This window comes from Stenella coeruleoalba (assembly GCF_951394435.1).
Source record: "Stenella coeruleoalba genome assembly, chromosome: 3".
Taxonomy (NCBI): Eukaryota; Metazoa; Chordata; class Mammalia; order Artiodactyla; family Delphinidae; genus Stenella; species Stenella coeruleoalba.
In genome coordinates, this window is record NC_137148.1 from 4614989 (window position 1) to 4627523 (window position 12535).

Below are 12535 nucleotides of genomic sequence, written 5' to 3' on the forward strand. Positions count from 1 at the left end.
ATCACGCCATTCCATTTCTTAAAACATTTAATGACTGCCCATTGCACTTAAAATCGAAAGCATTTCTAGCCTGGCTTACAGGACCCTGTAGGATCTGGTCCGTGTCCCCCTCCTCACCTCAGTTAATTAACACCACTGGTCCCTTGCTCACTACACTCTCGAGTCCCTGAGCTGATTTATGATGCTTTAACATGCCAAATTTCCTCCTGACTTGGAGACTTTTTATTGTTATTCCCACTGCCTACAACTTTGTGTTCTTTTTTTAAATTAGAATTTAATTTTTAGAACAGTTTTAGGTTCTCAGCAAAATAGAGTGGTAAGTACATATATAGTCCCTGTCGTTCCCCCCCCCTCCCACAGCCAGCCCCCGTTATCAATAGCCCCTTCCACATGGTACATTTGTTACAACTGATGAAGCTACACTGACACATCATAATCACCCAAAGTCCATAGTTTACGGTAGTGGTCACTCTTGGTGTTGAACATTCTATGGGTTTGGACATCTATCCATCATTAGCATATCACACAGAGTAATATTTTCTTTTTCTTTTTTTAATTTTTATTTATTTATTTATTTATTTTGCGGTACATGGGCCTCTCACTATTGTGGCTTCTCCCATTGCGGAGCACAGGCTCCGGACGCGCAGGCTCAGCGGCCATGGCTCACGGGCCCAGCCGCTCCATCGCATGTGGGATCTTCCCGGACCAGGGCACAAAACCGTGTCCCCTGCATCGACAGGCAGACTCTCAACCACTGCAGCACCAGGGAAGCCCTCTTTTTTTTTTTTTTTTTTAATAATTAATTAATTAATTTGGCTGTGCCAGGTCTTAGTTGCTGCAGGCGGGCTCCTTAGTTGTGGTATGTGAACTCTTAGTTGCAGCATGCATGTGGGATCTAGTTCCCTGAACAGGGATTGAACTCAGGCCCCCTGCACTGGGAGCGTGGAGCCTTAACCACTGCGCCACCAGGGAAGTCCCCAGAGTAATGTTTTCACTGCTGCAAAAATCCTCTGTGCTTCACCTACTCACTTCTCCCTCCCCCCAATCTCTGGCAACCACAATCTTTTTACTGTCGTCACAGTTTTGCCTTTTCCAGAAAGTCATAGAGTTGGCATCATACAGGATGTAGCTTTTTACATTGGCTTCTTCCACTTAGTGATGTGCAGTTAAGGTTCCTCCATGTCTTTCATGGCTTGAGAGCTCATTTCTTTTTAGTGCTAAATAGTGTTCCATTGACTGGATGTACCAGTTTTTTTATCCATTCACTCGCTGAAGATCATCTGAATTGCTTTCAGGTTTTGGCAATTATGAACAAAGCTGTTATAAACATCTGTGTGCAGGTTTTTGTGGAGACGTATGTTTTCAGCTCATTTGGGTGAGTATCAAGGTGCACGACTGTGGAGCTCTTGATTGCTAACCTCACTAAACTATATTTTGTATCCAGATATTCATTTATTAATTCACTCATCGATTCTTTCCACAATGAGATCTGTTGAATAACTGTCACGTGTGAGGTTCGGTCTAGGTACTGGGGACACAGAATGATAAAAAGTGCTTCTCCTCCTTGAAGCACCCATTCTAGCGGAAGGAAGCCATCAACAAACAGACAGATGATGCTGGGTGCTGATGAGAGCTCAGAAGAAGAGGAAGGAGGATGGACAACAAGGCTGCTCTGGACAGACTTGTCAGGCAGGCCCTCTGGTCAGGTGGCCCTGGAGCAGAGACGTGAACGAGGCGGGGGAGGGAGGCCAACAGATGTTGGGGGCGAAGGAAGAGCCTTGCGAAGGCCTTGGGGTCAGAGGCGTCTGCCGCCATGATGCAGCCTGAAGGCCAGGAGCCGGGTCGGGGTGAGTAGGGGAGAGAGAGCGGGCTTGAGAACACAGAGGCAGCGGAACTTCCAAGGACAGCTGTGACTTTGCTCTTTCCTGGTCCAAGAAGAATCTGATAGGACTTCTGTGTGAAAGCATCATTAGGATGAGTGTTCTGGGGACAGACGTGGGGGAGGGTGGTAGGTGTTATGGGAGCCTGGGAGCTTCACATGATTTGACTGCAGTCTGCCCAGCTGCCTGCGAGTTGGACGCGGGCTGACAGAGGAGAGGAGGGAAGGGTCCTCCTCAGCTTTGCGCCTGCAAGCGGGGGCACACATGGCAGTTAACCCAGGTGGAGACAGTCAGGATGTGGGGAGAGAGCACACAGGCGGGTGACATGCTCTTCTAGAGCTCAGGCCAGAGGCCCAGGCTGGACGGAGTCAGACGGTACTTAAAGCCAGGTGGCTGAACGCCGCTGTACAGGTAGTGAACCTGGAGGGAGGAGAGGAGGAGGACAGTAGTGGGGCCATCAGCACTGACACCCTGCGAGGTGAGCCAGTGGGCCCAGTAAGAGAGACTTAGCAGGAGCACACTCAGAGAGAGGGTACCAGGACCCCGCTGAAAACCCAGATGAAGGAGGAAAGGGTGACGGACAACTGCGACAAATGATGCTGAAAGTTGTGCAAGATGAGGACTCCATGCTGAGATGTGCATCCCCCATCTTCAAAAAATCTCTCCCTCACCTCCCTATTTTCCCTTTCAGCCACCAAGAAAATTAAAGATGCAACTACCATGATGTAGAGCAGTGGTTCTCAAACACCATCCCCCCATCCCCTGGGACACTGAGCAAGGTCTAAAGAGAGTTTTGATTTTCACACTGGGGCTGGGGGGTGAGGGGTTACTAGCATCTGGTGTGCAGCCTGGAGGGGTGCTGTTTAATATCCTAATATGCGCAGGAAGGCTCCACAGTTATCCAAAATTATCCAGTCCCAGAGAGCAGCAGCATGAGGATGGGAAACACTGATGAGGAGTGAGAATTCGCAGTGTGGATGTGATGACCGGCACCCCTCAGAGACCCGCCTTCTGAGCAGCCACTACCTTCAACTCCTTCTAGCAGACTCCAGATGGGACTCTCACCTACAGCCAAGCTCACAGGTGCGTGAAAACATTTCCTGGGAGGGGGCTGAGGACACCGATGGGCAGTTTTGTGTCAAACCGTGAATGGGGTTCACCAGACCTCATATTTAATAACCATGAAAAGATGAGGGCGAAGTGCCGTTCAACACAAATGTCATTTTAGGGGGCTTCCCTGGTGGTGCAGTGGTTAAGAATCTGCCTGCCAATGCAGGGGGCACGGGTTCGAGCCCTTGTTCGGGAAGATCCCACAGGCCGCGGAGCAGCTAAGCTCATGCACCACAACTACTGAGCCTGTGCTCTAGAGCCCGCAAGCCACACCTACTGAAGCCCATGAGCCACAACTACTGAAGCCCGTGCGCCTAGAGCCCATGCTCCCCAACAAGAGAAGCCACCACAATGAGAAGCCTGCACACCGCAACAAAGAGTAACCTCCCTCACTGCAACTAGAGAAAGCCTGCGCGCAGCAACAAAGGTCCAACGCAGCCAAAAAAAAGAAAAAAGAAAAGTCAGTTTAGGAGACGTTCCTGTTAAATTAGCAAAGATAGTTCCCTTTAAATGATGACAAGAAGGGATGCTAAGAGCATGGGAATTACGGGTATCAGAGGCATCGTAGAAACAGATCATTTCCAGAGGTGGTCTTCTGAGAGCTCAAGGATACAGGATAAACCAGCAGAGACTGTGGGAACCAAACCTCAGCTCAGGGCACAGACTCTGAAGAGGGTGAGTGGGACGGGAGAGAAGGCAATGCCCAAGGGAAGGGACTAAAAGGAAGCAGAACAGTCACTGTCTCCAAAAAATAGTAGAAAAAAGAAGACTTGCATCCCAGAGAATATCATGGCTAGAGGTGGGCAGAGGGTTTTAAGTACCTGCTGGATCTACCGAGGTGGCAGCAGGACTCCCTGGGTGAGGACTGAGCTAGCAGTGCAGGTGTGCAAGGGCTGGCGAGGGGTTTGGGTGGGAGGACCCAGGCAGGGTGTCCAACAGGCAGGACAGCTTCCCCCCGCCCTCCTGATGCTCCGTCTCCTCAGCAGCTTTGATTCCCATGAAGTGGAAAAAGTAAGCCTGTCTCAAAAGGAGCACCGCCATCCTTGGACAACGCCTGTTAGAGACCCTTCCTTCCAATCTGCCTGAACGGATCTGGGATCAGAAGACATCCATGGGTGGCCTCTGGTGGCACCTCTCCACCCCCTCTCACCTGCGGAATCCAGCCTTGCTGTCACCCTGGGCTGGGACCCACTCTCGGCCTTGAGGCGGTAGCAGCGAAGATTATTCTGATTTGGAAATGCCCTGGTGGGTTTTCTAAGAGCACAGAGCCCTCGGCAGGCCTTCACCCAGACTCCGGCTGAGCTGTGGCTCTGAGAATGAAAGAGGTCCTCAAGCCTCTCCTGGGAGAGAAATCTTTGCTTTATGTGATAACTGGAGGCGGTCCAGTGGGGCTGGGGGAACAGAGCCACAGGCCAGCAGCTGCTGCCTGAGCTGCCAGTCCCTCGACAGGACTCCTCTGAACTGTCTTCTCACTGTGGGCCTGACTTCCGGGATTCTGGGTTCATCTATGCTTTGTGCAATTTTAGCTAGGGTCTTGCTAAGTCACTTGAACCAGAATCTTCCACCCTGGATATCGGATCTCCCAAGATTTCTAACACTGTTCCTCATCCTCCACCGACCCCACAGGAGGCCTGATCACCCGGCCTGCCCTCAGCAAGAATCCTGTTAGCATGGTTTAGCCAGAACTCCTGCCCTCCACCCTCTCATGCCTGATGTTTCCTTTTAGAAATGCTCCTTCCACTGCCCCCCCCCCCATCTTGCTCCATGGCTATAAATTCCCACTCTTCCTGGTGGTATTTGGAGTTGAGCCCAAACTGCTACCTCAAAATCCCATTGCAGTGGTCCCTACAGCTATCATGATGGTGTTATGTAAGGCTTCCTAACTGTTCTTTGTCAAGTGTTGTGAATAGTTTTTTTATTCAACAGTTAGAAAATATTTTGTCTTTAGGAATGCCTCAGAATTTTCCTGGGGTCACACTGCAGTTATCCTAGGGCTCCCTGGAGTCTTATGACAACAAACATAGCAGAGAGGAGTGATATACAGCAGCGGTCCCCAACCTTTTTGGCACCTGTGACTAGTTTCGAGGAAGAGAGTTTTTCCATGGATGGGGCTGGGGTGGGCGGGGGATGATTCAGGCGGTGCCACGAAAGATGAGGAGCAATGGGGAGCGAGCGGGAACTATGGGGAGTGAGGGTGATCGATGCGGAGCGAGGGGGAGCAAGAGGGAGCAAGGGGGAGTGAGGGGGAGAGAAGAGCGAGGGGGAGCGATGGGGAAAGATGGGGAGTGATGCGGAGCAATGGGGAACGAGGGGGAGCAATGGGGAGACATGAGGAGTGACGGGGAGTGATGGGGAGAGGCGGGGAGTGACCGGGAGAGATGGGGAGAGATGTGGAGCGATAGGGAGCGTTGGGAAGAGATGGGGACAGATGGGGAGCAAAGGGGAGTGATGGGGAGTGATGGGGAGCGAGGGGTACCTTGGAGGAGCTACGGGGAGCAACGGGGAGAGATGGGGAGAGATGGGGAGCGGTGGGGAGTGGTAGGGATCCAGTGGGTTGAAGGGGAGAGTTGGGGAGTGATGGGGAGCAAGGGGGAGCGATGGTGAGCAGTGGTGAGCGGTGAGGAGCGAGGGGGGTCGATGGAGAGCAATGGGGAGCGATGTGGAGCTAGGTGGAGTGATGGGGACCGTTGGGGAGCGAGGGGGAGCAATGGGTAGAGATGGGGAGTGATGGGAAGCAATGGGGAGTGATGGGGATTGATGTGGAGCGAGGAGGAGTGACGGGAAGCGACACGGAGTGATGGGGAGAGATGGGGAGAGATGGGGAGAGATGGGGAGTGACGGGGAGCGGTGAGGAGAGATGGGGAGTGATGCGGAGAGATGCAGAGAGATGGGGAGAGGTGGGGAGAGATAGGGAGAGATGGGGAGCGATGGGGAGTGATGGGGAGAGATGGGGAGAGAGGGAGAGCGATGGGGAGAGATGGGGAGAGTTGCAAAGAGATGGGGAGAGATGGGGAGCGATAGGGAGAGATGGGGAGCGATGGGGAGTGACGGGGAGAGATGGGGACAGAGGGAGAGCGAGGGAGAGCGAGGGGGAGCCATGGGATGAGATGGGGAGCAATGGGGAGCAATGGAGAGAGATGGGGAGAGAGGGGGAGAGATGGGGAGCGACAGCGAGCGATTGGGATAGATGGGAGGTGATGGGGAGCGATGGGGACTGAGGGGGAGTGATAGGGAGAGATGGCGAGCATTGGGGAGCGATGGGGAGTGACAGGGAGAGATGCGGAGCAATTGGGAGTGATGGGGAGTGCTTGAGAGCAGTGGGGAGTGAGGAGGACCAATGGGGAGCAATGTGGAGGGATGGGGAGAGATGGGGAGCGAAGGGGAGCTATGGGGGGCGATAGGGAGCGGTGGGGAGCAATGGGGAGAGATGGGGAGTGATGGGGAGAGATGGGGAGCGATGTGGAGAGACAGGGAGAGATGGGGAACGATGGGGAGTGATGGGGAGCGAGGGGAGCGATGGGGAGTGATGGTTAGAGATGAGGAGGTATTGGGAGCGATGGGGAGCAATGGGAAGAGATGGGGAGTGATGGGAGTGATGGGGAGCGATGGGGAGCCAGGGAGAGGGGGAGGGAGAGATGGGGAGAGATGGGGACCAATTGGGAGAGATGGGGAACGAGGGGAAGGGAGGGGTAGTGACGGGAAGCGAGAGGCACTGATTGGGAGAGATGAGGAGTGATGGGAAGCAATGGGGAGAGATGGGGAGTGAGGGGGAGTGAGAGGGAGCGACGGGGAGCGAGGGGGAGCGATGGGGAGACATGGGGAGCTATGTGGAGTGACGGGCAGTGATGGGGAGCGATGGAGAGCCATGAGGAGAAATGGGGATCGACAGGGAGTGATGGGGAGCGGTGGGGAGCGATGGGGAGTGATGGAGAGCGATGGGGAGCGAGGGGGAGGGATGGGGAGTGATGAGTAGTGATGGGGAGAGATGGGGAGTGGTGCGGAGTGATGGGTGGAGATGGGGATTGATCGGGAGCGATCGGAGCGAGGTGGAGAGAGGGGCATAGATGGGGAGTGATGGGGAGTGATAGGGAGGGAGGGGGAGCGACGGGGACCGAGGGGGAGCAAGGGGGAGAGATGGGGAACGATTGGGAGCAATGGGGCGCGATGGGGAGCGAGGGGGAGCGATGGGGAGCGATGGGGAGCGAGGTGGAGTGAGGGGGAGAAATGGAGAACGCTGAGGATCGATCGGGATCATTGAGGAGCGATGGGGTGCGACGGGGAGTGATGGAGAGTGATGGGGAGCGGCAGATGAAGCTTCGCTTGCTCGCCCACTGGTTGCCTCCTGCTGTGCGGCCCAGCTGTCCATGGCCCGGGGGTTGGGGACCCCTGATATACAGCACGGGAGGGTGAGGTCATGTGTAACCAGATTCATCAAGGGCCTAGACAGACAGACAGAGACAGGAGGGGAGACCCAGGATAAGAGTTTGGTGAAGTGAGAAGTCAATCAGTGATACCTTTGGGTTGGCCAGATGCTGGTGTTTCTGAGGACAGGGAGTGGGGCGTTAGATGCGACCATGTGGCAGGCTGAATCTGAAAGTAGTGATGACACAGCCCTGTACCTCTGGTTTGGGAGGGGGTGGTACCACGCAGGGTGAGCAGGGCTGGGAGCAGGTCTGGTTAGAAGGAAGGTGGCTGGCGGGGCCACTTCCTCAGTGTTCTACTTGTTTTGTCAAAGAGTGATCCACACTCCCAAGGGCTCCGTGCTTGTTTGGTGCTTCGCCGTTGCATCTTAAGATTCTCCAGAAGTTTTGAACAAGGGGTCTGGCATTTTCGTCTTACACTTGGCCTCACAAACTGTATAGATGATCCTGGGGCTGTAAGGCGCCAGTTACTGGGGCTGTAGTGTAGAAACTTTTAGGAAGCAAATCCCTGAGACCACAGGAACTGTCTCACGTGACAAGGAGCTACAGCTGCCAGATGTTCACAAAATACCCCACACTCCCCTGGAGAGGGCTCTAGCAACCAGGAAAGCCTTTTAAAATTGTGCTTCAGCGTTAACAATCGTATCAGTTTTGCATTCTATTCCAAATTATGCTTGTTTTCAAACAAAAATGGGTTCTTCTGGTTTCTGAGTGAACTCGATCTTCCAGGAAGAAGTAACATGCTTACCCCACCCCCACCCCCAAACTTAAGAGTTGGGCTGTAAGCAAAGCCACAGGGCCTGCTCCCGATCCCTGGGGGAGGATCAAAACCCCACCATTGCCTAGGGTAGTAAGAAACACCAAGGCAAAGGCACGCTAGAACCAAACACAGTGGACACGACTGGGCAGACGGCAAGGTGGCTCCTACAAAATACCTCCACACGGGATGCCCCAGGAGACGGCATTTCTACTCCCGTAAGAAGGGTCTATATCATACATAAATACGGCTGGAGATTCCATTTGGGCCTAAACCACAGACAGGGAAAGACAGACATCTTGTGGGCTTATGTTAGCATTGCATCACAGATGTGGAAACGAACATAACTCCATCAGATAACATCACTGAGTTGTAGAGTGCTAGAGTGGCAGCTGCTCCGTAAGACATCTCTCAGGGTTTTAAAAGAAAGAAGAAACATAGTTTATTTTTCTTATGCGTAAACGCAACAGATGAGAGTAGCTCTTCATAAAGCAAAATACAAGAACATTCAAACAACAAACAACTTTCCATTTTGAGTTCCTGTGACGAAAGCCTTGACTTCTAGACAATATCTACTAGACATTTCAGTGGAATCATATGTTAATAAATTAAATAATCAATTTAATTAACCTTTTAATTATGTTATACTCTAAAGCTTTAATTGTGAGAAGTTACCAAGTATCTGGGAGTATCTTGATGATGAGGGTGCAGGGCAAGAACTGAGACTTTTATAGTTATTTCTCCTCTAAGACTGGACTCTACAGGCAAGGGGTCCACCAAATCAGAGTCAGAATCTAGACATCCCTCCAGGTCTTAGAACAGTCCGACAGAAAAACACAGCTTTCCTTGGAATTTTGACCAAAAAAAAAGCTAAAACACCAAACAAAACCAATTTTTTTTTTTAATGAGTAGGCTGCGGATATTATTTCTCTATTTTCCAAAGTGGGTAACACCATCAATGAATTGCTAATACCTACCCTCTGTATAGAAGATCCTATGGACTTGGCCCTGTCCTTGTCATTTTACACTTAAATTATAGCTAATCCTCTGTAAGGAAATACCAGCTCAAATAGGTCCCTTGCTAGACTTTAAGGCTAGGCGTTTGGTTCCAAAGCCACTGCTCACCACTTTCTGCAGTGTAGACGTTTGCTTGCTTGTTTCCATCACAATGACAAAACAGGTGTGGCCCATCATGTGGGAAAGAGGAAAAATGTTTTCAGCATTCCTTAGCTAGTGGCCAACATCAGTTACCATCATGAACTACAATGACACTTGTTTCTGTACAGCCCGCCAGGTACACCTTTAGAAAGTTTTTCAAAAACAAAACAAATGACACAGATATGAAGTAGAGACCTGCATATTTATGGCCCCAAAAGCCTAAAATATTTTACCATGTGGCCCTTTATGGAAAGTTTGCCCACCCTACTTTACACAAACCAGACTTTTCTTTTTTTCTTTTCTTTAAATATCTTATGAGAAAGGCAGAAGTTGAAACAAATGCACTTCCACTTAATGCAAGCGCTTATTCTCTTTCACCTTCAGCTAGCTGCAGCAAATTTGACTCACTGACATCCATGGAGCACCTACAGTGTACAGCACTTCGCAGCGTTTGAAAGGAAAAAGCACCTCTAAGACATAAAAAGCACCACAGTACAAGTCAAAATGTGGTGTTATAAAAAAAAAAAAAATTGCTCAGTGCTAAGGGATAAAAAGGGACCTAGATATTACTTGCAGTTGTGGAGGTAAAACGTGGGGCCCGGAACAGGAGGACGACAGACTGTCAAGCTGGGGGAAAGACAAGGGCAGGGGCCCAAAGGCAGGAAGGTAGTAGTGAGGGTTCCCAGTTCCAGCAAGGGGAGGTGCGCTGTGTGCATGGGTGCAGTGCAGAGGGAGATAACGCCGGAGGGTAAGCTGGTGTCTCCTCCACGAAGAGACTCTGGAAGAAACACTCATTTGGGAAACCTTAAATAAAAAGGAAGTTACTCTTAAGACCAGTTGTCTGGGATAGGAAACCAGAAATGGAAAGTCACCAGGACCGCAAGGGCCTCCTTTCCCCTTTCTCTTCCAAGGTACACCTGCTTCCCCGCTGTCCATCTGCTTACTTCTCCTTTCACTTTTAACCCTACTCTTGCTTTCTTCGCATCCCACAGCACCTCTTGAGACAAGTACAGGTGCGTCTTAAGTGCCCACGACAGGTAATCTAGGGATCTGCTGGATACCTTGCCCCTCCACCTCACAGCAAGCGTCAGCCACAGAGCGTGTAAGCAACGGCAGGGGTGCGATATTTGGAGAGGAACCCAGAATGCTTTCTTGGAAGGGGTGTTTCCAGTTGCAATTTCCATCCTGTACATTTAGGAAGGAGCGGGTAAGGTCTGGACGTCTCCTTAACACATACAAAGCTTGTACTGAATGCTAAGAAATTGGACTTTCTAACCAGACGTCGGGAAGCCACGGGAGGCTTCCGAGCAAGGTACCGATGACAGAAAGCTGTGATTATCAAAGAGATTCTGGTGGCGGTGGGTATTGGCATACAGATGGGAAAAACTTCGGTTCAAACAAGAAGATGGGGACCTGAATGTATCCAGGAACTGCGGTCAGGTGAGGATTTCTTTTCTTTTTTCCCTTTCCAAGAGATTTAAAAAATAAGACTTGGTAGTAGCTAGCAATTGGTGGCAGAGTCGCCGAGGATTCGGCCAGGCGCTGTGCTTGGCACCTAGTGGGTGGCGGCGCCCACAGCCGGCTTCAGGGACGCGGCGGGGATGGGTCTGGAATGAGGCCGAGGAGCGCCGGGTCGGACGGCAAGTGGACACAGCAGGCGCTGTCGGGAAGAAAGACGTTCCCGGAGAAAGGACTGGTCAGCGGCGACGACAAACAAGGCGAGGCGCCAAAGCGCACCGGGCGCGGCCGGAGGAACCATTCGGTGTCCGCCCGCCGCGCGGGGCGTTGGGAGCTGTAGTCTTGCCGTCTCCTCCTGGACCCGGCCGGACTCGGACAGCGTCCATTCCTCCACTTAAGAATCGCGCACTGACCCGTCCGGGTGCGGGGTCCTTCAAGACCATGAGGCGCCTGGAATGACGTCATTCTCAGGTCACCTCCCCCTCGTTGAAGGTTTTAGGTGTCTATGTGAAGTGTGCCACACAGCAAGCCGGCAATGAAAGAGTAAACGCTACACTGTGGAAGAAGGGCCCCTCCGATGTCTCTTCTCTCCTCGACATTTCCTTCGCACCCGTCTTCTCAGCCGCATCGGCGCGGCTCCTCTCCCTATTTTGCTCAGGCAGCGCCTCAGGCAGCCCCGCGCCGCGGCGAGGGGCGGAGCGAGCCAGGGCGGGGCGGGGTCCTGGCCGGACTGCGTCGCGCTCGGGGGCCGCGCCGGGTATCGTTTCTTTCTAGTGCCCGAGGCAGCTCTGGTTCGGAGAGTGGTTTGTCAGCTCCACGGGGACCTCTGTGCACGGATGGACCCGCCCGGACCCGGCGGGAAGCGGCCTGGCAGGCGGCGGCCCCGGCGGCGTCAGCAGAGGCAGGACAGGGCCGAGGTCGCGGGTCCCTGAGGCGCGCGGGCTCACCGGGCCCGGCGGCGGCACCATGATGCCGGGCGAGACCCACTCGGCGGCGCCCGGGACGGCGGCGGACCTCTCACGCTGTCAGGGCTGCGCTTCCCTGCAACAGGTACGGCGTCTCCCCCGGGCCGAGGGTGCGGAGGGGCTGGGCCGGCCGTTCAGGGCTCCGGCTGGGTTCGGGCCGCGCGCGTTAAGCTTCTGCGCGCTGCTCCCACTCCCGGGCGGAAGCCCCCCTCCCCCCTGCCGCCCTTTCCTTTAGTTGCTTTGGAAACGGCTTCCTTTGCGTTATTTAGGTTTAGGATCCAGGATTCATTTACTGGGACGCAGTGGTTGGGGAGCGAGTTCTGGAGGGCCCCCTGCTGCCTTTATGCAGTCTCAGGGCTCCCCAGGGCTGACTTGTAGGTAGATGAGGGATGGTCAAAATGACAAGCGAAGCCACCTTTCCCAGGATAAGCTTTTTTTATTGTGTTGGTCCGTCCTTAAAATATTTCTTGCCTGGGGGCAGGTTCTTATGCGGCCTGCGTATTGGCCGAGAGGTCATTCATCGATTAAAGGCATGACGATACTGGAGGTTCCTAACTGTAGCGTGGTCTGTGCGCTACCGTGACAGAAGAGCTGCTAGTGTGTGGCCCCAGGTCTCACGGAGTCGTGGAAATAGTCCCAAGTAGTCGTTTCCACTAGCCTCTCCCAGCTATCTGATATCAGGAGTCTCTCTTCTGGCTATCAGTGTCTTTAATGGTAAAGCGGAACTGTCCACTACGGTATTGACATGAAACTAAATTATCACCTATTAGTATTTTAGGCACCACG

The 12535-nt window shown here is 52.9% G+C and overlaps 1 protein-coding gene across 1 annotated transcript in view; it reads left to right on the forward strand.

The window, feature by feature from the left end:
- Positions 1–11414: 11414 nt before the first annotated feature.
- ICE1 (interactor of little elongation complex ELL subunit 1) overlaps positions 11415–12535 on the forward strand; it is a 58898-nt gene continuing 57777 nt past the window's right edge. Inside the window, exon 1 of the mRNA XM_079916358.1 lies at positions 11415–11834. Coding sequence (XP_079772484.1) covers positions 11751–11834 — 84 coding nt within the window. The 5' untranslated portion in view covers positions 11415–11750. The remainder of the gene's footprint in view (positions 11835–12535) is intronic.